This window comes from Schistosoma mansoni, chromosome 1 (assembly GCF_000237925.1).
Source record: "Schistosoma mansoni strain Puerto Rico chromosome 1, complete genome".
NCBI lineage: Eukaryota > Metazoa > Platyhelminthes > Trematoda > Strigeidida > Schistosomatidae > Schistosoma > Schistosoma mansoni.
In genome coordinates, this window is record NC_031495.1 from 26654094 (window position 1) to 26679799 (window position 25706).

Below are 25706 nucleotides of genomic sequence, written 5' to 3' on the forward strand. Positions count from 1 at the left end.
TCACACATCTGTCATCAACCAACTTACGTATAACAAATTTATTATCACGTCACACTAACAAAACAAAACACTTACAGTGTAAACGCTTTTCTCACTATATCCTCAGTAGTACTAATTAGTAATGTAATGTCAAACAACACTCGCAATAATATCAAATTTATCCACACACATTAGCTACATATATATAGATATATAAATATACATACAAATACAAATACAAATACAAATATATACTTCACTCACATCAAACCTACCTAATCATGTACAGTTAATTTCATTAACCAAGAAATGTGTCCATCCGCAACTACTACTTCTACTACTACTACTACTACAAGCCACAAGCCACATTCCAGTCATTTACTCAACTTAACTAAATCAAACAAGTTACGCAACATTACACGTAACAAACTAATGCACATACCTGTCTGCACATTCGAAAATTATACAAATTACCACACACCTATCGCCTTATTATCATCAATAATATTTCTGTCAGTGGTACTTTTATCATTATCATTGCTACTATCGCTATTATCATTTTGGCTATTATTATTATTATTATTTCTGTACACTACCAATTTTAAAGTAAACGGATCCACAAGCTTACCCCACCATATTTATAAAATCAAGAACATAATCATTAAAATTAGCAAATCTTTTTTTCATCGAAAATAATAGTACTGACCAGTTGATTTACAAAACTATAATTACAATGCCAGTAAGAAATTCACCCCAAAAAACAAAACTAAACAACTCTCAACCTCTCACAAAACTTCTTGCTCACTACTAGTCAATTCAGAAGTTGTTTCAAAAGTCAATGCTATGCTTATCTATCTCTCATGTACACAATTAATAAGAAACAAAGAAATAGGTAAGCAGACCATATAAATTAACCAAGTCAAATAAGCAGAAAAAACAAACTCATCCTCATAACACGTACAGTTAATTAGTTAGTTAGTTTGCCAACCACTATCCGCTGATAACTTTCATCCCAGTTTTATTTATGTTAATGTTACCATCACTGTCTTCATTATTATTATTATTCCATTGACTATAAACAACAATCATGTCTTCAGTTCCGATCACCTCATCTCTTCCACTCATTGACAAAATTAATTCAGTCATAGAACAAGGTAATAAAAGTATTCTCACAAAATATCATCATATATGGCGTTTATTCAACAGTCTAAACATGAACCTGTTCATATTAGAGAAACAGTCAAAATTATGTAAACAAATGTAGAAAACTATGCAGTTAGTTAGTTTGTTTGTCAATCGAAACCAATCGTGTGTCAACTCACGTTACTTCTATATGTACATGTTTCATAGGTAATCAAGTAAGTAGTATGTTCATAGGTAGGTTAATAAAAAGCGTGCAATTGCAAAAGTCATTTAACATGGATTTTACACATCATTGAGACGTCATGTTAGTTGTGGTCATAATGCATTCCGTTGAAATAACAAGACCTATCAGTCAGATAACCAAAGCTACCAATGGATAAAACCGCTATACCAGTATAACATTCATTTTTACCAAACTGCTTCATTCCAAAAATTCATATTGTACCAAACAATCGAAATGACCATAAGTCTTCTCTCATTGAAGTCAACGGTTAGTTGACCAGATCTCCATTTATTTATCACCTTCAAACAACAGCAATAAATAAGTACTGTGTGCAAAATATTTCACCATTTCTAATAATAATTGTGACACTAACACACTCGCAAAACACAAACTATCTTCTGTCTTCACTACTCTCCTCTTACTGGAACAATAAAATTAGATCAGATCGGTCTTCATTTCCGATTATTACAGTTACTATTATTGTGATTTTTGCATTGACCCACACAGTTGTCAAGGTGGAAGAGACACTAGAAGTTGAACAAAAACACTCATCTTGCCAATAAAACAACCACTATAAACCAAACGTAATAGAAGATTGTTCACGTTGGACAATAGAGACTTGAGTCATTCAACAATTCGGCAATCCGCTTACAGTAAGTGCTGATGAGTGAGATAGTAGAATTAACAGAAGTAATAGTAGCAGATGACGACCACCCAACCTGTCCATTATTATCATCTATAGGTAAATAGTGAGTAACACAGATAGATAGAGGAGGAAGAAGAAGAAGAAGAAGAGGAAGTAAAACACACAAAATTATCAACTATTAAGCAAAGGTGACAAAACACATTAAAACACTACCACCACACATGATACCACTAGTCACAAATTTTAGGAGTCGATTAGTTCTACCCAGTAACAAGGTGCATTAGCAGATCACAGCATGAAACATTGAGGCGCGTTGTTCTTGAAGATGCAGCACCAACATCAACCGGTGGAAAGAGCTACACACACACACACACACTCACTCACTAGCCCTCACCCATCACTGCCGCCGCCCAATGCCAGCCAAAACAACACCCCACTTCCACCCCCAACCCCTCAACCTCAAACACAAACCCACGACGCTCCCACCCGCCCGCCTCCTTTACCATCACCGCCGAACACCACTCCGTCGAAGACGTATCACCAACCCGGAAATCACAACAGTTTACAATCACCTCACCCCACTTCCCATTTCCAGCTTGTTGTTGTTGGTAGTGGTAATAACAATAACAACACCTCCAACAAACTACACCACCAGCAAAACACAACATTACCACTTACACACCATCTTAATCTCTTCTTAATTCATCACGACTCATTTATTATAAAACTCTAGCCACATTACGTCCTCTCAATCCTATCACATACACTTGCACACATTACAGTCATGAAAATATGTGGAGAGCAGGACAGCACGTTGAAAATACTCAAGTGTCTGGATGAGAGTCGCTTACATTTGAACAACAACATTGTCTGTGTGTTTACATAAATCAACAGATAAATAAACGTAAAATACCCTCTCTTCAATAAGTCATCGTTTCGACTTACTACAATTACAAATTATCAACCATATGACTCAAACACACAGCCAGCTTTTAATCCATACTATATGACATTATGATCGTTACCAATACCATTAAAGTTAACAGGCACAAAGACGAAGTCAAAGATAAATCAGAAAAACCATTTGATTACTTATACCATTACCTACCAGCAATAGCTTATATATCATCAATTCCACTATTCTTATTCACTCACTACGTGCCAACCAGATATACTCACCACTAACATATGGATCACACATCTGTCATCAACCAACTTACGTATAACAAATTTATTATCACGTCACACTAACAAAACAAAACACTTACAGTGTAAACGCTTTTCTCACTATATCCTCAGTAGTACTAATTAGTAATGTAATGTCAAACAACACTCGCAATAATATCAAATTTATCCACACACATTAGCTACATATATATAGATATATAAATATACATACAAATACAAATACAAATACAAATATATACTTCACTCACATCAAACCTACCTAATCATGTACAGTTAATTTCATTAACCAAGAAATGTGTCCATCCGCAACTACTACTTCTACTACTACTACTACTACAAGCCACATTCCAGTCATTTACTCAACTTAACTAAATCAAACAAGTTACGCAACATTACACGTAACACTGTCTAAACAAAAAACTAATGCACATACCTGTCTGCACATTCGAAAATTATACAAATTACCACACACCTATCGCCTTATTATCATCAATAATATTTCTGTCAGTGGTACTTTTATCATTATCATTGCTACTATCGCTATTATCATTTTGGCTATTATTATTATTATTATTTCTGTACACTACCAATTTTAAAGTAAACGGATCCACAAGCTTACCCCACCATATTTATAAAATCAAGAACATAATCATTAAAATTAGCAAATCTTTTTTTCATCGAAAATAATAGTACTGACCAGTTGATTTACAAAACTATAATTACAATGCCAGTAAGAAATTCACCCCAAAAAACAAAACTAAACAACTCTCAACCTCTCACAAAACTTCTTGCTCACTACTAGTCAATTCAGAAGTTGTTTCAAAAGTCAATGCTATGCTTATCTATCTCTCATGTACACAATTAATAAGAAACAAAGAAATAGGTAAGCAGACCATATAAATTAACCAAGTCAAATAAGCAGAAAAAACAAACTCATCCTCATAACACGTACAGTTAATTAGTTAGTTAGTTTGCCAACCACTATCCGCTGATAACTTTCATCCCAGTTTTATTTATGTTAATGTTACCATCACTGTCTTCATTATTATTATTCCATTGACTATAAACAACAATCATGTCTTCAGTTCCGATCACCTCATCTCTTCCACTCATTGACAAAATTAATTCAGTCATAGAACAAGGTAATAAAAGTATTCTCACAAAATATCATCATATATGGCGTTTATTCAACAGTCTAAACATGAACCTGTTCATATTAGAGAAACAGTCAAAATTATGTAAACAAATGTAGAAAACTATGCAGTTAGTTAGTTTGTTTGTCAATCGAAACCAATCGTGTGTCAACTCACGTTACTTCTATATGTACATGTTTCATAGGTAATCAAGTAAGTAGTATGTTCACAGGTAGGTTAATAAAAAGCGTGCAATTGCAAAAGTCATTTAACATGGATTTTACACATCATTGAGACGTCATGTTAGTTGTGGTCATAATGCATTCCGTTGAAATAACAAGACCTATCAGTCAGATAACCAAAGCTACCAATGGATAAAACCGCTATACCAGTATAACATTCATTTTTACCAAACTGCTTCATTCCAAAAATTCATATTGTACCAAACAATCGAAATGACCATAAGTCTTCTCTCATTGAAGTCAACGGTTAGTTGACCAGATCTCCATTTATTTATCACCTTCAAACAACAGCAATAAATAAGTACTGTGTGCAAAATATTTCACCATTTCTAATAATAATTGTGACACTAACACACTCGCAAAACACAAACTATCTTCTGTCTTCACTACTCTCCTCTTACTGGAACAATAAAATTAGATCAGATCGGTCTTCATTTCCGATTATTACAGTTACTATTATTGTGATTTTTGCATTGACCCACACAGTTGTCAAGGTGGAAGAGACACTAGAAGTTGAACAAAAACACTCATCTTGCCAATAAAACAACCACTATAAACCAAACGTAATAGAAGATTGTTCACGTTGGACAATAGAGACTTGAGTCATTCAACAATTCGGCAATCCGCTTACAGTAAGTGCTGATGAGTGAGATAGTAGAATTAACAGAAGTAATAGTAGCAGATGACGACCACCCAACCTGTCCATTATTATCATCTATAGGTAAATAGTGAGTAACACAGATAGATAGAGGAGGAGGAAGAAGAAGAAGAAGAAGAAGAGGAAGTAAAACACACAAAATTATCAACTATTAAGCAAAGGTGACAAAACACATTAAAACACTACCACCACACATGATACCACTAGTCACAAATTTTAGGAGTCGATTAGTTCTACCCAGTAACAAGGTGCATTAGCAGATCACAGCATGAAACATTGAGGCGCGTTGTTCTTGAAGATGCAGCACCAACATCAACCGGTGGAAAGAGCTACACACACACACACACACTCACTAGCCCTCACCCATCACTGCCGCCGCCCAATGCCAGCCAAAACAACACCCCACTTCCACCCCCAACCCCTCAACCTCAAACACAAACCCACGACGCTCCCACCCGCCCGCCTCCTTTACCATCACCGCCGAACACCACTCCGTCGAAGACGTATCACCAACCCGGAAATCACAACAGTTTACAATCACCTCACCCCACTTCCCATTTCCAGCTTGTTGTTGTTGGTAGTGGTAATAACAATAACAACACCTCCAACAAACTACACCACCAGCAAAACACAACATTACCACTTACACACCATCTTAATCTCTTCTTAATTCATCACGACTCATTTATTATAAAACTCTAGCCACATTACGTCCTCTCAATCCTATCACATACACTTGCACACATTACAGTCATGAAAATATGTGGAGAGCAGGACAGCACGTTGAAAATACTCAAGTGTCTGGATGAGAGTCGCTTACATTTGAACAACAACATTGTCTGTGTGTTTACATAAATCAACAGATAAATAAACGTAAAATACCCTCTCTTCAATAAGTCATCGTTTCGACTTACTACAATTACAAATTATCAACCATATGACTCAAACACACAGCCAGCTTTTAATCCATACTATATGACATTATGATCGTTACCAATACCATTAAAGTTAACAGGCACAAAGACGAAGTCAAAGATAAATCAGAAAAACCATTTGATTACTTATACCATTACCTACCAGCAATAGCTTATATATCATCAATTCCACTATTCTTATTCACTCACTACGTGCCAACCAGATATACTCACCACTAACATATGGATCACACATCTGTCATCAACCAACTTACGTATAACAAATTTATTATCACGTCACACTAACAAAACAAAACACTTACAGTGTAAACGCTTTTCTCACTATATCCTCAGTAGTACTAATTAGTAATGTAATGTCAAACAACACTCGCAATAATATCAAATTTATCCACACACATTAGCTACATATATATAGATATATAAATATACATACAAATACAAATACAAATATATACTTCACTCACATCAAACCTACCTAATCATGTACAGTTAATTTCATTAACCAAGAAATGTGTCCATCCGCAACTACTACTTCTACTACTACTACTACTACAAGCCACATTCCAGTCATTTACTCAACTTAACTAAATCAAACAAGTTACGCAACATTACACGTAACACTGTCTAAACAAAAAACTAATGCACATACCTGTCTGCACATTCGAAAATTATACAAATTACCACACACCTATCGCCTTATTATCATCAATAATATTTCTGTCAGTGGTACTTTTATCATTATCATTGCTACTATCGCTATTATCATTTTGGCTATTATTATTATTATTATTTCTGTACACTACCAATTTTAAAGTAAACGGATCCACAAGCTTACCCCACCATATTTATAAAATCAAGAACATAATCATTAAAATTAGCAAATCTTTTTTTCATCGAAAATAATAGTACTGACCAGTTGATTTACAAAACTATAATTACAATGCCAGTAAGAAATTCACCCCAAAAAACAAAACTAAACAACTCTCAACCTCTCACAAAACTTCTTGCTCACTACTAGTCAATTCAGTTGTTTCAAAAGTCAATGCTATGCTTATCTATCTCTCATGTACACAATTAATAAGAAACAAAGAAATAGGTAAGCAGACCATATAAATTAACCAAGTCAAATAAGCAGAAAAAACAAACTCATCCTCATAACACGTACAGTTAATTAGTTAGTTAGTTTGCCAACCACTATCCGCTGATAACTTTCATCCCAGTTTTATTTATGTTAATGTTACCATCACTGTCTTCATTATTATTATTCCATTGACTATAAACAACAATCATGTCTTCAGTTCCGATCACCTCATCTCTTCCACTCATTGACAAAATTAATTCAGTCATAGAACAAGGTAATAAAAGTATTCTCACAAAATATCATCATATATGGCGTTTATTCAACAGTCTAAACATGAACCTGTTCATATTAGAGAAACAGTCAAAATTATGTAAACAAATGTAGAAAACTATGCAGTTAGTTAGTTTGTTTGTCAATCGAAACCAATCGTGTGTCAACTCACGTTACTTCTATATGTACATGTTTCATAGGTAATCAAGTAAGTAGTATGTTCATAGGTAGGTTAATAAAAAGCGTGCAATTGCAAAAGTCATTTAACATGGATTTTACACATCATTGAGACGTCATGTTAGTTGTGGTCATAATGCATTCCGTTGAAATAACAAGACCTATCAGTCAGATAACCAAAGCTACCAATGGATAAAACCGCTATACCAGTATAACATTCATTTTTACCAAACTGCTTCATTCCAAAAATTCATATTGTACCAAACAATCGAAATGACCATAAGTCTTCTCTCATTGAAGTCAACGGTTAGTTGACCAGATCTCCATTTATTTATCACCTTCAAACAACAGCAATAAATAAGTACTGTGTGCAAAATATTTCACCATTTCTAATAATAATTGTGACACTACCACACTCGCAAAACACAAACTATCTTCTGTCTTCACTACTCTCCTCTTACTGGAACAATAAAATTAGATCAGATCAGTCTTCATTTCCGATTATTACAGTTACTATTATTGTGATTTTTGCATTGACCCACACAGTTGTCAAGGTGGAAGAGACACTAGAAGTTGAACAAAAACACTCATCTTGCCAATAAAACAACCACTATAAACCAAACGTAATAGAAGATTGTTCACGTTGGACAATAGAGACTTGAGTCATTCAACAATTCGGCAATCCGCTTACAGTAAGTGCTGATGAGTGAGATAGTAGAATTAACAGAAGTAATAGTAGCAGATGACGACCACCCAACCTGTCCATTATTATCATCTATAGGTAAATAGTGAGTAACACAGATAGATAGAGGAGGAAGAAGAAGAAGAAGAAGAGGAAGTAAAACACACAAAATTATCAACTATTAAGCAAAGGTGACAAAACACATTAAAACACTACCACCACACATGATACCACTAGTCACAAATTTTAGGAGTCGATTAGTTCTACCCAGTAACAAGGTGCATTAGCAGATCACAGCATGAAACATTGAGGCGCGTTGTTCTTGAAGATGCAGCACCAACATCAACCGGTGGAAAGAGCTACACACACACACACACACACTCACTAGCCCTCACCCATCACTGCCGCCGCCCAATGCCAGCCAAAACAACACCCCACTTCCACCCCCAACCCCTCAACCTCAAACACAAACCCACGACGCTCCCACCCGCCCGCCTCCTTTACCATCACCGCCGAACACCACTCCGTCGAAGACGTATCACCAACCCGGAAATCACAACAGTTTACAATCACCTCACCCCACTTCCCATTTCCAGCTTGTTGTTGTTGGTAGTGGTAATAACAATAACAACACCTCCAACAAACTACACCACCAGCAAAACACAACATTACCACTTACACACCATCTTAATCTCTTCTTAATTCATCACGACTCATTTATTATAAAACTCTAGCCACATTACGTCCTCTCAATCCTATCACATACACTTGCACACATTACAGTCATGAAAATATGTGGAGAGCAGGACAGCACGTTGAAAATACTCAAGTGTCTGGATGAGAGTCGCTTACATTTGAACAACAACATTGCCTGTGTGTTTACATAAATCAACAGATAAATAAACGTAAAATACCCTCTCTTCAATAAGTCATCGTTTCGACTTACTACAATTACAAATTATCAACCATATGACTCAAACACATAGCCAGCTTTTAATCCATACTATATGACATTATGATCGTTACCAATACCATTAAAGTTAACAGGCACAAAGACGAAGTCAAAGATAAATCAGAAAAACCATTTGATTACTTATACTGTGGTGTGGTCTACTTATATCCATATAAGTAGTATATGGTGTGGGTCAGACATAGAATGTATTTTGGCAGAAGACCGATGAGGAAAGAACTGAAATGAAACGCAAACGTCTGGAAAATGCATGAGCAATGGAATAAGAGAAGAAACAGTGAAGATTGAAACAATTGGTTGTTAATTTGCAAATTGACTGTTCATTGTTTGGTAATCAGAATTTATTGAGATAGTCTGTAATCTTTGCTTAAATACATTCGATTGTCCCCAACTAGTGTTTTGTTCACTACATTTGGTGTCGCTGCCAACCAGGAGGAGGAAGGGTGCTGTTCTGCGGACGCCGCTGCGGGTCTGGAGTTGGGGTGCTAGTTGGGGCAGTCTGGTGTGGAGAGTTGGCGTCGAGTGGAGTGTTCTGGCGGGGCGGCGTTGGCTGTAGCGGGTGCTGTCGACGGAGAGGAGCAGTGGGACGTGCGGCTGCTGGGCGGACATCGGATGTAGATGGCTCAGCAGGCCGGTGGAGTACGGGTGTTGAACGTCCCAGGTGCCGGGTGGATGAGGATGTTGGTGCCCCGGCAGGTCGACGGAGCTATGGAGGTCAGCGCGCCGCAGACTCGACATTCTGACGGAGAGTTTGGCACAGACTGCAGTGAAAGAAGATAGTGGCATGGCGAGCAGAACCACCGCATGAACGAATGCTTTAAAGGGGGGACGAGTGTGGTGTGGTCTACTTATATCCATATAAGTAGTATATGGTGTGGGTCAGACATAGAATGTATTTTGGCAGAAGACCGATGAGGAAAGAACTGAAATGAAACGCAAACGTCTGGAAAATGCATGAGCAATGGAATAAGAGAAGAAACAGTGAAGATTGAAACAATTGGTTGTTAATTTGCAAATTGACTGTTCATTGTTTGGTAATCAGAATTTATTGAGATAGTCTGTAATCTTTGCTTAAATACATTCGATTGTCCCCAACCGTTGTTTTGTTCACTACAATACCATTACCTACCAGCAATAGCTTATATATCATCAATTCCACTATTCTTATTCACTCACTACGTGCCAACCAGATATACTCACCACTAACATATGGATCACACATCTGTCATCAACCAACTTACGTATAACAAATTTATTATCACGTCACACTAACAAAACAAAACACTTACAGCGTAAACGCTTTTCTCACTATATCTTCAGTAGTACTAATTAGTAATGTAATGTCAAACAACACTCGCAATAATATCAAATTTATCCACACACATTAGCTACATATATATAGATATATAAATATACATACAAATACAAATACAAATACAAATATATACTTCACTCACATCAAACCTACCTAATCATGTACAGTTAATTTCATTAACCAAGAAATGTGTCCATCCGCAACTACTACTTCTACTACTACTACTACTACTACTACTACTACTACTACTACTACTACTACTACTTCTACTACAAGCCACATTCCAGTCATTTACTCAACTTAACTAAATCAAACAAGTTACGCAACATTACACGTAACACTGTCTAAACAAAAAACTAATGCACATACCTGTCTGCACATTCGAAAATTATACAAATTACCACACACCTATCGCCTTATTATCATCAATAATATTTCTGTCAGTGGTACTTTTATCATTATCATTGCTACTATCGCTATTATCATTTTGGCTATTATTATTATTATTATTATTATTATTTCTGTACACTACCAATTTTAAAGTAAACGGATCCACAAGCTTACCCCACCATATTTATAAAATCAAGAACATAATCATTAAAATTAGCAAATCTTTTTTTCATCGAAAATAATAGTACTGACCAGTTGATTTACAAAACCATAATTACAATGCCAGTAAGAAATTCACCCCAAAAAACAAAACTAAACAACTCTCAACCTCTCACAAAACTTCTTGCTCACTACTAGTCAATTCAGAAGTTGTTTCAAAAGTCAATGCTATGCTTATCTATCTCTCATGTACACAATTAATAAGAAACAAGGAAATAGGTAAGCAGACCATATAAATTAACCAAGTCAAATAAGCAGAAAAAACAAACTCATCCTCATAACACGTACAGTTAATTAGTTAGTTAGTTTGCCAACCACTATCCGCTGATAACTTTCATCCCAGTTTTATTTATGTTAATGTTACCATCACTGTCTTCATTATTATTATTCCATTGACTATAAACAACAATCATGTCTTCAGTTCCGATCACCTCATCTCTTCCACTCATTGACAAAATTAATTCAGTCATAGAACAAGGTAATAAAAGTATTCTCACAAAATATCATCATATATGGCGTTTATTCAACAGTCTAAACATGAACCTGTTCATATTAGAGAAACAGTCAAAATTATGTAAACAAATGTAGAAAACTATGCAGTTAGTTAGTTTGTTTGTCAATCGAAACCAATCGTGTGTCAACTCACGTTACTTCTATATGTACATGTTTCATAGGTAATCAAGTAAGTAGTATGTTCATAGGTAGGTTAATAAAAAGCGTGCAATTGCAAAAGTCATTTAACATGGATTTTACACATCATTGAGACGTCATGTTAGTTGTGGTCATAATGCATTCCGTTGAAATAACAAGACCTATCAGTCAGATAACCAAAGCTACCAATGGATAAAACCGCTATACCAGTATAACATTCATTTTTACCAAACTGCTTCATTCCAAAAATTCATATTGTACCAAACAATCGAAATGACCATAAGTCTTCTCTCATTGAAGTCAACGGTTAGTTGACCAGATCTCCATTTATTTATCACCTTCAAACAACAGCAATAAATAAGTACTGTGTGCAAAATATTTCACCATTTCTAATAATAATTGTGACACTACCACACTCGCAAAACACAAACTATCTTCTGTCTTCACTACTCTCCTCTTACTGGAACAATAAAATTAGATCAGATCAGTCTTCATTTCCGATTATTACAGTTACTATTATTGTGATTTTTGCATTGACCCACACAGTTGTCAAGGTGGAAGAGACACTAGAAGTTGAACAAAAACACTCATCTTGCCAATAAAACAACCACTATAAACCAAACGTAATAGAAGATTGTTCACGTTGGACAATAGAGACTTGAGTCATTCAACAATTCGGCAATCCGCTTACAGTAAGTGCTGATGAGTGAGATAGTAGAATTAACAGAAGTAATAGTAGCAGATGACGACCACCCAACCTGTCCATTATTATCATCTATAGGTAAATAGTGAGTAACACAGATAGATAGAGGAGGAAGAAGAAGAAGAAGAAGAGGAAGTAAAACACACAAAATTATCAACTATTAAGCAAAGGTGACAAAACACATTAAAACACTACCACCACACATGATACCACTAGTCACAAATTTTAGGAGTCGATTAGTTCTACCCAGTAACAAGGTGCATTAGCAGATCACAGCATGAAACATTGAGGCGCGTTGTTCTTGAAGATGCAGCACGAACATCAACCGGTGGAAAGAGCTACACACACACACACACACACACACTCACTAGCCCTCACCCATCACTGCCGCCGCCCAATGCCAGCCAAAACAACACCCCACTTCCACCCCCAACCCCTCAACCTCAAACACAAACCCACGACGCTCCCACCCGCCCGCCTCCTTTACCATCACCGCCGAACACCACTCCGTCGAAGACGTATCACCAACCCGGAAATCACAACAGTTTACAATCACCTCACCCCACTTCCCATTTCCAGCTTGTTGTTGTTGGTAGTGGTAATAACAATAACAACACCTCCAACAAACTACACCACCAGCAAAACACAACATTACCACTTACACACCATCTTAATCTCTTCTTAATTCATCACGACTCATTTATTATAAAACTCTAGCCACATTACGTCCTCTCAATCCTATCACATACACTTGCACACATTACAGTCATGAAAATATGTGGAGAGCAGGACAGCACGTTGAAAATACTCAAGTGTCTGGATGAGAGTCGCTTACATTTGAACAACAACATTGTCTGTGTGTTTACATAAATCAACAGATAAATAAACGTAAAATACCCTCTCTTCAATAAGTCATCGTTTCGACTTACTACAATTACAAATTATCAACCATATGACTCAAACACACAGCCAGCTTTTAATCCATACTATATGACATTATGATCGTTACCAATACCATTAAAGTTAACAGGCACAAAGACGAAGTCAAAGATAAATCAGAAAAACCATTTGATTACTTATACCATTACCTACCAGCAATAGCTTATATATCATCAATTCCACTATTCTTATTCACTCACTACGTGCCAACCAGATATACTCACCACTAACATATGGATCACACATCTGTCATCAACCAACTTACGTATAACAAATTTATTATCACGTCACACTAACAAAACAAAACACTTACAGCGTAAACGCTTTTCTCACTATATCTTCAGTAGTACTAATTAGTAATGTAATGTCAAACAACACTCGCAATAATATCAAATTTATCCACACACATTAGCTACATATATATAGATATATAAATATACATACAAATACAAATACAAATACAAATACAAATATATACTTCACTCACATCAAACCTACCTAATCATGTACAGTTAATTTCATTAACCAAGAACTACTACTTCTACTACTACTACTACTACTACTACTACTACTACTACTACTGCTACAAGCCACATTCCAGTCATTTACTCAACTTAACTAAATCAAACAAGTTACGCAACATTACACGTAACACTGTCTAAACAAAAAACTAATGCACATACCTGTCTGCACATTCGAAAATTATACAAATTACCACACACCTATCGCCTTATTATCATCAATAATATTTCTGTCAGTGGTACTTTTATCATTATCATTGCTACTATCGCTATTATCATTTTGGCTATTATTATTATTATTATTATTTCTGTACACTACCAATTTTAAAGTAAACGGATCCACAAGCTTACCCCACCATATTTATAAAATCAAGAACATAATCATTAAAATTAGCAAATCTTTTTTTCATCGAAAATAATAGTACTGACCAGTTGATTTACAAAACTATAATTACAATGCCAGTAAGAAATTCACCCCAAAAAACAAAACTAAACAACTCTCAACCTCTCACAAAACTTCTTGCTCACTACTAGTCAATTCAGAAGTTGTTTCAAAAGTCAATGCTATGCTTATCTATCTCTCATGTACACAATTAATAAGAAACAAGGAAATAGGTAAGCAGACCATATAAATTAACCAAGTCAAATAAGCAGAAAAAACAAACTCATCCTCATAACACGTACAGTTAATTAGTTAGTTAGTTTGCCAACCACTATCCGCTGATAACTTTCATCCCAGTTTTATTTATGTTAATGTTACCATCACTGTCTTCATTATTATTATTCCATTGACTATAAACAACAATCATGTCTTCAGTTCCGATCACCTCATCTCTTCCACTCATTGACAAAATTAATTCAGTCATAGAACAAGGTAATAAAAGTATTCTCACAAAATATCATCATATATGGCGTTTATTCAACAGTCTAAACATGAACCTGTTCATATTAGAGAAACAGTCAAAATTATGTAAACAAATGTAGAAAACTATGCAGTTAGTTAGTTTGTTTGTCAATCGAAACCAATCGTGTGTCAACTCACGTTACTTCTATATGTACATGTTTCATAGGTAATCAAGTAAGTAGTATGTTCATAGGTAGGTTAATAAAAAGCGTGCAATTGCAAAAGTCATTTAACATGGATTTTACACATCATTGAGACGTCATGTTAGTTGTGGTCATAATGCATTCCGTTGAAATAACAAGACCTATCAGTCAGATAACCAAAGCTACCAATGGATAAAACCGCTATACCAGTATAACATTCATTTTTACCAAACTGCTTCATTCCAAAAATTCATATTGTACCAAACAATCGAAATGACCATAAGTCTTCTCTCATTGAAGTCAACGGTTAGTTGACCAGATCTCCATTTATTTATCACCTTCAAACAACAGCAATAAATAAGTACTGTGTGCAAAATATTTCACCATTTCTAATAATAATTGTGACACTACCACACTCGCAAAACACAAACTATCTTCTGTCTTCACTACTCTCCTCTTACTGGAACAATAAAATTAGATCAGATCAGTCTTCATTTCCGATTATTACAGTTACTATTATTGTGATTTTTGCATTGACCCACACAGTTGTCAAGGTGGAAGAGACACTAGAAGTTGAACAAAAACACTCATCTTGCCAATAAAACAACCACTATAAACCAAACGTAATAGAAGATTGTTCACGTTGGACAATAGAGACTTGAGTCATTCAACAATTCGGCAATCCGCTTACAGTAAGTGCTGATGAGTGAGATAGTAGAATTAACAGAAGTAATAGTAGCAGATGACGACCACCCAACCTGTCCATTATTATCATCTATAGGTAAATAGTGAGTAACACAGATAGATAGAGGAGGAAGAAGAAGAAGAAGAAGAAGAGGAAGTAAAACACACAAAATTATCAACTATTAAGCAAAGGTGACAAAACACATTAAAACACTACCACCACACATGATACCACTAGTCACAAATTTTAGGAGTCGATTAGTTCTACCCAGTAACAAGGTGCATTAGCAGATCACAGCATGAAACATTGAGGCGCGTTGTTCTTGAAGATGCAGCACCAACATCAACCGGTGGAAAGAGCTACACACACACACACACACTCACTAGCCCTCACCCATCACTGCCGCCGCCCAATGCCAGCCAAAACAACACCCCACTTCCACCCCCAACCCCTCAACCTCAAACACAAACCCACGACGCTCCCACCCGCCCGCCTCCTTTACCATCACCGCCGAACACCACTCCGTCGAAGACGTATCACCAACCCGGAAATCACAACAGTTTACAATCACCTCACCCCACTTCCCATTTCCAGCTTGTTGTTGTTGGTAGTGGTAATAACAATAACAACACCTCCAACAAACTACACCACCAGCAAAACACAACATTACCACTTACACACCATCTTAATCTCTTCTTAATTCATCACGACTCATTTATTATAAAACTCTAGCCACATTACGTCCTCTCAATCCTATCACATACACTTGCACACATTACAGTCATGAAAATATGTGGAGAGCAGGACAGCACGTTGAAAATACTCAAGTGTCTGGATGAGAGTCGCTTACATTTGAACAACAACATTGCCTGTGTGTTTACATAAATCAACAGATAAATAAACGTAAAATACCCTCTCTTCAATAAGTCATCGTTTCGACTTACTACAATTACAAATTATCAACCATATGACTCAAACACACAGCCAGCTTTTAATCCATACTATATGACATTATGATCGTTGCCAATACCATTAAAGTTAACAGGCACAAAGACGAAGTCAAAGATAAATCAGAAAAACCATTTGATTACTTATACCATTACCTACCAGCAATAGCTTATATATCATCAATTCCACTATTCTTATTCACTCACTACGTGCCAACCAGATATACTCACCACTAACATATGGATCACACATCTGTCATCAACCAACTTACGTATAACAAATTTATTATCACGTCACACTAACAAAACAAAACACTTACAGTGTAAACGCTTTTCTCACTATATCCTCAGTAGTACTAATTAGTAATGTAATGTCAAACAACACTCGCAATAATATCAAATTTATCCACACACATTAGCTACATATATATAGATATATAAATATACATACAAATACAAATATGTACTTCACTCACATCAAACCCACCTAATCATGTACAGTTAATTTCATTAACCAAGAAATGTGTCCATCCGCAACTACTACTTCTACTACTACTACTACTACTACTACTACTACTACTACTACTACTACTACTACTACTTCTACTACAAGCCACATTCCAGTCATTTACTCAACTTAACTAAATCAAACAAGTTACGCAACATTACACGTAACACTGTCTAAACAAAAAACTAATGCACATACCTGTCTGCACATTCGAAAATTATACAAATTACCACACACCTATCGCCTTATTATCATCAATAATATTTCTGTCAGTGGTACTTTTATCATTATCATTGCTACTATCGCTATTATCATTTTGGCTATTATTATTATTATTATTATTATTTCTGTACACTACCAATTTTAAAGTAAACGGATCCACAAGCTTACCCCACCATATTTATAAAATCAAGAACATAATCATTAAAATTAGCAAATCTTTTTTTCATCGAAAATAATAGTACTGACCAGTTGATTTACAAAACTATAATTACAATGCCAGTAAGAAATTCACCCCAAAAAACAAAACTAAACAACTCTCAACCTCTCACAAAACTTCTTGCTCACTACTAGTCAATTCAGAAGTTGTTTCAAAAGTCAATGCTATGCTTATCTATCTCTCATGTACACAATTAATAAGAAACAAAGAAATAGGTAAGCAGACCATATAAATTAACCAAGTCAAATAAGCAGAAAAAACAAACTCATCCTCATAACACGTACAGTTAATTAGTTAGTTAGTTTGCCAACCACTATCCGCTGATAACTTTCATCCCAGTTTTATTTATGTTAATGTTACCATCACTGTCTTCATTATTATTATTCCATTGACTATAAACAACAATCATGTCTTCAGTTCCGATCACCTCATCTCTTCCACTCATTGACAAAATTAATTCAGTCATAGAACAAGGTAATAAAAGTATTCTCACAAAATATCATCATATATGGCGTTTATTCAACAGTCTAAACATGAACCTGTTCATATTAGAGAAACAGTCAAAATTATGTAAACAAATGTAGAAAACTATGCAGTTAGTTAGTTTGTTTGTCAATCGAAACCAATCGTGTGTCAACTCACGTTACTTCTATATGTACATGTTTCATAGGTAATCAAGTAAGTAGTATGTTCATAGGTAGGTTAATAAAAAGCGTGCAATTGCAAAAGTCATTTAACATGGATTTTACACATCATTGAGACGTCATGTTAGTTGTGGTCATAATGCATTCCGTTGAAATAACAAGACCTATCAGTCAGATAACCAAAGCTACCAATGGATAAAACCGCTATACCAGTATAACATTCATTTTTACCAAACTGCTTCATTCCAAAAATTCATATTGTACCAAACAATCGAAATGACCATAAGTCTTCTCTCATTGAAGTCAACGGTTAGTTGACCAGATCTCCATTTATTTATCACCTTCAAACAACAGCAATAAATAAGTACTGTGTGCAAAATATTTCACCATTTCTAATAATAATTGTGACACTAACACACTCGCAAAACACAAACTATCTTCTGTCTTCACTACTCTCCTCTTACTGGAACAATAAAATTAGATCAGATCGGTCTTCATTTCCGATTATTACAGTTACTATTATTGTGATTTTTGCATTGACCCACACAGTTGTCAAGGTGGAAGAGACACTAGAAGTTGAACAAAAACACTCATCTTGCCAATAAAACAACCACTATAAACCAAACGTAATAGAAGATTGTTCACGTTGGACAATAGAGACTTGAGTCATTCAACAATTCGGCAATCCGCTTACAGTAAGTGCTGATGAGTGAGATAGTAGAATTAACAGAAGTAATAGTAGCAGATGACGACCACCCAACCTGTCCATTATTATCATCTATAGGTAAATAGTGAGTAACACAGATAGATAGAGGAGGAAGAAGAAGAAGAAGAAGAGGAAGTAAAACACACAAAATTATCAACTATTAAGCAAAGGTGACAAAACACATTAAAACACTACCACCACACATGATACCACTAGTCACAAATTTTAGGAGTCGATTAGTTCTACCCAGTAACAAGGTGCATTAGCAGATCACAGCATGAAACATTGAGGCGCGTTGTTCTTGAAGATGCAGCACGAACATCAACCGGTGGAAAGAGCTACACACACACACACACACACACTCACTAGCCCTCACCCATCACTGCCGCCGCCCAATGCCAGCCAAAACAACACCCCACTTCCACCCCCAACCCCTCAACCTCAAACACAAACCCACGACGCTCCCACCCGCCCGCCTCCTTTACCATCACCGCCGAACACCACTCCGTCGAAGACGTATCACCAACCCGGAAATCACAACAGTTTACAATCACCTCACCCCACTTCCCATTTCCAGCTTGTTGTTGTTGGTAGTGGTAATAACAATAACAACACCTCCAACAAACTACACCACCAGCAAAACACAACATTACCACTTACACACCATCTTAATCTCTTCTTAATTCATCACGACTCATTTATTATAAAACTCTAGCCACATTACGTCCTCTCAATCCTATCACATACACTTGCACACATTACAGTCATGAAAATATGTGGAGAGCAGGACAGCACGTTGAAAATACTCAAGTGTCTGGATGAGAGTCGCTTACATTTGAACAACAACATTGTCTGTGTGTTTACATAAATCAACAGATAAATAAACGTAAAATACCCTCTCTTCAATAAGTCATCGTTTCGACTTACTACAATTACAAATTATCAACCATATGACTCAAACACACAGCCAGCTTTTAATCCATACTATATGACATTATGATCGTTACCAATACCATTAAAGTTAACAGGCACAAAGACGAAGTCAAAGATAAATCAGAAAAACCATTTGATTACTTATACCATTACCTACCAGCAATAGCTTATATATCATCAATTCCACTATTCTTATTCACTCACTACGTGCCAACCAGATATACTCACCACTAACATATGGATCACACATCTGTCATCAACCAACTTACGTATAACAAATTTATTATCACGTCACACTAACAAAACAAAACACTTACAGTGTAAACGCTTTTCTCACTATATCCTCAGTAGTACTAATTAGTAATGTAATGTCAAACAACACTCGCAATAATATCAAATTTATCCACACACATTAGCTACATATATATAGATATATAAATATACATACAAATACAAATACAAATACAAATATATACTTCACTCACATCAAACCTACCTAATCATGTACAGTTAATTTCATTAACCAAGAAATGTGTCCATCCGCAACTACTACTTCTACTACTACTACTACTACTACTACTACTACTACTACTACTACTACTACTACTACTACTACTTCTACTACAAGCCACATTCCAGTCATTTACTCAACTTAACTAAATCAAACAAGTTACGCAACATTACACGTAACACTGTCTAAACATACCTGTCTGCACATTCGAAAATTATACAAATTACCACACACCTATCGCCTTATTATCATCAATAATATTTCTGTCAGTGGTACTTTTATCATTATCATTGCTACTATCGCTATTATCATTTTGGCTATTATTATTATTATTATTATTATTTCTGTACACTACCAATTTTAAAGTAAACGGATCCACAAGCTTACCCCACCATATTTATAAAATCAAGAACATAATCATTAAAATTAGCAAATCTTTTTTTCATCGAAAATAATAGTACTGACCAGTTGATTTACAAAACTATAATTACAATGCCAGTAAGAAATTCACCCCAAAAAACAAAACTAAACAACTCTCAACCTCTCACAAAACTTCTTGCTCACTACTAGTCAATTCAGAAGTTGTTTCAAAAGTCAATGCTATGCTTATCTATCTCTCATGTACACAATTAATAAGAAACAAAGAAATAGATAAGCAGACCATATAAATTAACCAAGTCAAATAAGCAGAAAAAACAAACTCATCCTCATAACACGTACAGTTAATTAGTTAGTTAGTTTGCCAACCACTATCCGCTGATAACTTTCATCCCAGTTTTATTTATGTTAATGTTACCATCACTGTCTTCATTATTATTATTCCATTGACTATAAACAACAATCATGTCTTCAGTTCCGATCACCTCATCTCTTCCACTCATTGACAAAATTAATTCAGTCATAGAACAAGGTAATAAAAGTATTCTCACAAAATATCATCATATATGGCGTTTATTCAACAGTCTAAACATGAACCTGTTCATATTAGAGAAACAGTCAAAATTATGTAAACAAATGTAGAAAACTATGCAGTTAGTTTGTTTGTCAATCGAAACCAATCGTGTGTCAACTCACGTTACTTCTATATGTACATGTTTCATAGGTAATCAAGTAAGTAGTATGTTCATAGGTAGGTTAATAAAAAGCGTGCAATTGCAAAAGTCATTTAACGTGGATTTTACACATCATTGAGACGTCATGTTAGTTGTGGTCATAATGCATTCCGTTGAAATAACAAGACCTATCAGTCAGATAACCAAAGCTACCAATGGATAAAACCGCTATACCAGTATAACATTCATTTTTACCAAACTGCTTCATTCCAAAAATTCATATTGTACCAAACAATCGAAATGACCATAAGTCTTCTCTCATTGAAGTCAACGGTTAGTTGACCAGATCTCCATTTATTTATCACCTTCAAACAACAGCAATAAATAAGTACTGTGTGCAAAATATTTCACCATTTCTAATAATAATTGTGACACTACCACACTCGCAAAACACAAACTATCTTCTGTCTTCACTACTCTCCTCTTACTGGAACAATAAAATTAGATCAGATCAGTCTTCATTTCCGATTATTACAGTTACTATTATTGTGATTTTTGCATTGACCCACACAGTTGTCAAGGTGGAAGAGACACTAGAAGTTGAACAAAAACACTCATCTTGCCAATAAAACAACCACTATAAACCAAACGTAATAGAAGATTGTTCACGTTGGACAATAGAGACTTGAGTCATTCAACAATTCGGCAATCCGCTTACAGTAAGTGCTGATGAGTGAGATAGTAGAATTAACAGAAGTAATAGTAGCAGATGACGACCACCCAACCTGTCCATTATTATCATCTATAGGTAAATAGTGAGTAACACAGATAGATAGAGGAGGAAGAAGAAGAAGAAGAAGAGGAAGTAAAACACACAAAATTATCAACTATTAAGCAAAGGTGACAAAACACATTAAAACACTACCACCACACATGATACCACTAGTCACAAATTTTAGGAGTCGATTAGTTCTACCCAGTAACAAGGTGCATTAGCAGATCACAGCATGAAACATTGAGGCGCGTTGTTCTTGAAGATGCAGCACCAACATCAACCGGTGGAAAGAGCTACACACACACACACACACACACTCACTAGCCCTCACCCATCACTGCCGCCGCCCAATGCCAGCCAAAACAACACCCCACTTCCACCCCCAACCCCTCAACCTCAAACACAAACCCACGACGCTCCCACCCGCCCGCCTCCTTTACCATCACCGCCGAACACCACTCCGTCGAAGACGTATCACCAACCCGGAAATCACAACAGTTTACAATCACCTCACCCCACTTCCCATTTCCAGCTTGTTGTTGTTGGTAGTGGTAATAACAATAACAACACCTCCAACAAACTACACCACCAACAAAACACAACATTACCACTTACACACCATCTTAATCTCTTCTTAATTCATCACGACTCATTTATTATAAAACTCTAGCCACATTACGTCCTCTCAATCCTATCACATACACTTGCACACATTACAGTCATGAAAATATGTGGAGAGCAGGACAGCACGTTGAAAATACTCAAGTGTCTGGATGAGAGTCGCTTACATTTGAACAACAACATTGTCTGTGTGTTTACATAAATCAACAGATAAATAAACGTAAAATACCCTCTCTTCAATAAGTCATCGTTTCGACTTACTACAATTACAAATTATCAACCATATGACTCAAACACATAGCCAGCTTTTAATCCATACTATATGACATTATGATCGTTACCAATACCATTAAAGTTAACAGGCACAAAGACGAAGTCAAAGATAAATCAGAAAAACCATTTGATTACCTATACCATTACCTACCAGCAATAGCTTATATATCATCAATTCCACTATTCTTATTCACTCACTACGTGCCAACCAGATATACTCACCACTAACATATGGATCACACATCTGTCATCAACCAACTTACGTATAACAAATTTATTATCACGTCACACTAACAAAACAAAACACTTACAGCGTAAACGCTTTTCTCACTATATCTTCAGTAGTACTAATTAGTAATGTAATGTCAAACAACACTCGCAATAATATCAAATTTATCCACACACATTAGCTACATATATATAGATATATAAATATACATACAAATACAAATACAAATATATACTTCACTCACATCAAACCTACCTAATCATGTACAGTTAATTTCATTAACCAAGAAATGTGTCCATCCGCAACTACTACTTCTTCTACTACTACTACTACTACTACTGCTACAAGCCACATTCCAGTCATTTACTCAACTTAACTAAATCAAACAAGTTACACAACATTACACGTAACACTGTCTAAACAAAAAACTAATGCACATACCTGTCTGCACATTCGAAAATTATACAAATTACCACACACCTATCGCCTTATTATCATCAATAATATTTCTGTCAGTGGTACTTTTATCATTATCATTGCTACTATCGCTATTATCATTTTGGCTATTATTATTATTATTATTATTATTTCTGTACACTACCAATTTTAAAGTAAACGGATCCACAAGCTTACCCCACCATATTTATAAAATCAAGAACATAATCATTAAAATTAGCAAATCTTTTTTTCATCGAAAATAATAGTACTGACCAGTTGATTTACAAAACCATAATTACAATGCCAGTAAGAAATTCACCCCAAAAAACAAAACTAAACAACTCTCAACCTCTCACAAAACTTCTTGCTCACTACTAGTCAATTCAGAAGTTGTTTCAAAAGTCAATGCTATGCTTATCTATCTCTCATGTACACAATTAATAAGAAACAAGGAAATAGGTAAGCAGACCATATAAATTAACCAAGTCAAATAAGCAGAAAAAACAAACTCATCCTCATAACACGTACAGTTAATTAGTTAGTTAGTTTGCCAACCACTATCCGCTGATAACTTTCATCCCAGTTTTATTTATGTTAATGTTACCATCACTGTCTTCATTATTATTATTCCATTGACTATAAACAACAATCATGTCTTCAGTTCCGATCACCTCATCTCTTCCACTCATTGACAAAATTAATTCAGTCATAGAACAAGGTAATAAAAGTATTCTCACAAAATATCATCATATATGGCGTTTATTCAACAGTCTAAACATGAACCTGTTCATATTAGAGAAACAGTCAAAATTATGTAAACAAATGTAGAAAACTATGCAGTTAGTTAGTTTGTTTGTCAATCGAAACCAATCGTGTGTCAACTCACGTTACTTCTATATGTACATGTTTCATAGGTAATCAAGTAAGTAGTATGTTCATAGGTAGGTTAATAAAAAGCGTGCAATTGCAAAAGTCATTTAACATGGATTTTACACATCATTGAGACGTCATGTTAGTTGTGGTCATAATGCATTCCGTTGAAATAACAAGACCTATCAGTCAGATAACCAAAGCTACCAATGGATAAAACCGCTATACCAGTATAACATTCATTTTTACCAAACTGCTTCATTCCAAAAATTCATATTGTACCAAACAATCGAAATGACCATAAGTCTTCTCTCATTGAGTCAAGTGATAGCAGCATTAAGTGAAAAGATGTCAATCAAATTACTTTACAGCTATAGTTGATAACACAATGAATAATACAAATGGTGTTTTTTTTTGTTTCTTTTTTTGCATTCTGAAAGATTTAAAAAGTCAATATTGTTCAACTATTCGAACAGTTGATAACTTTTTTTAAAAAAATTCATTAATCTATTTGTACTCTGTATAGAAGTAAGTGTACAATAATGTTTTGAAAGTTTCAAATAGAATAAATGGTAAATTAAGAATCAAAAGAACTTTTAAATAGTTCATATAATGTTAAATCAATATTTTTTTGGGGGGAGGGGGAAAGGTTGAGGAGTGTTTTGACATGTGAACTGAGAATCGATTCATTCATTTAGACTGTTTGATATATGAATTCGATTTTATAAAGAATGATTTTGTTACGTCCTTGATCTGTCTATCCACTTTGTGACGAGGATAACTTGTCTAATCTAGATTAAGACCTTGACGCGATAGGCTGACTGGCTTAACCTTGAGACTAGTATGCGTGAGTTCGAAGTGGGGGATAGAGATTGATTGGATGACAGCCACGTGCGAGAGAGAAGACAACTAGAACACTACTCGCTTTATTCCCAAATCCGATCTGCTACCCCCGATTTCAGA

The 25706-nt window shown here is 35.3% G+C and overlaps 6 protein-coding genes across 6 annotated transcripts; 5 read left to right on the forward strand and 1 right to left on the reverse strand.

The window, feature by feature from the left end:
* Nucleotides 1-288: 288 nt before the first annotated feature.
* On the forward strand, nt 289-675 carry Smp_200830 (uncharacterized protein; the record flags this gene model as incomplete). The annotated part of the gene is made up of 1 exon (XM_018793863.1): nt 289-675. One exon carries the CDS (start codon nt 289-291, stop codon nt 673-675), a length of 387 nt encoding a protein of 128 aa, XP_018648333.1.
* Nucleotides 676-2316: 1641 nt separating this feature from the next.
* Nucleotides 2317-2724, forward strand: Smp_200840 (uncharacterized protein; the record flags this gene model as incomplete). The annotated part of the gene is made up of 1 exon (XM_018793864.1): nt 2317-2724. The coding sequence occupies one exon, from the start codon at nt 2317-2319 to the stop codon at nt 2722-2724; it is 408 nt and encodes a 135-aa protein (XP_018648334.1).
* Nucleotides 2725-8771: 6047 nt separating this feature from the next.
* On the forward strand, nt 8772-9059 carry Smp_200850 (uncharacterized protein; the record flags this gene model as incomplete). The annotated part of the gene is made up of 1 exon (XM_018793866.1): nt 8772-9059. The coding sequence occupies one exon, from the start codon at nt 8772-8774 to the stop codon at nt 9057-9059; it is 288 nt and encodes a 95-aa protein (XP_018648335.1).
* Smp_185340 (hypothetical protein) lies at nt 9012-10185 on the reverse strand (the record flags this gene model as incomplete). Its single annotated transcript, XM_018793867.1, has 1 exon — nt 9012-10185. One exon carries the CDS (start codon nt 10183-10185, stop codon nt 9628-9630), a length of 558 nt encoding a protein of 185 aa, XP_018648336.1. The 3' UTR covers nt 9012-9627.
* An 816-nt stretch (nt 10186-11001) lies between these two features.
* On the forward strand, nt 11002-11274 carry Smp_200860 (uncharacterized protein; the record flags this gene model as incomplete). The annotated part of the gene is made up of 1 exon (XM_018793868.1): nt 11002-11274. The coding sequence occupies one exon, from the start codon at nt 11002-11004 to the stop codon at nt 11272-11274; it is 273 nt and encodes a 90-aa protein (XP_018648337.1).
* An 8074-nt stretch (nt 11275-19348) lies between these two features.
* On the forward strand, nt 19349-19756 carry Smp_200870 (uncharacterized protein; the record flags this gene model as incomplete). The annotated part of the gene is made up of 1 exon (XM_018793869.1): nt 19349-19756. One exon carries the CDS (start codon nt 19349-19351, stop codon nt 19754-19756), a length of 408 nt encoding a protein of 135 aa, XP_018648338.1.
* Nucleotides 19757-25706: the final 5950 nt, after the last annotated feature.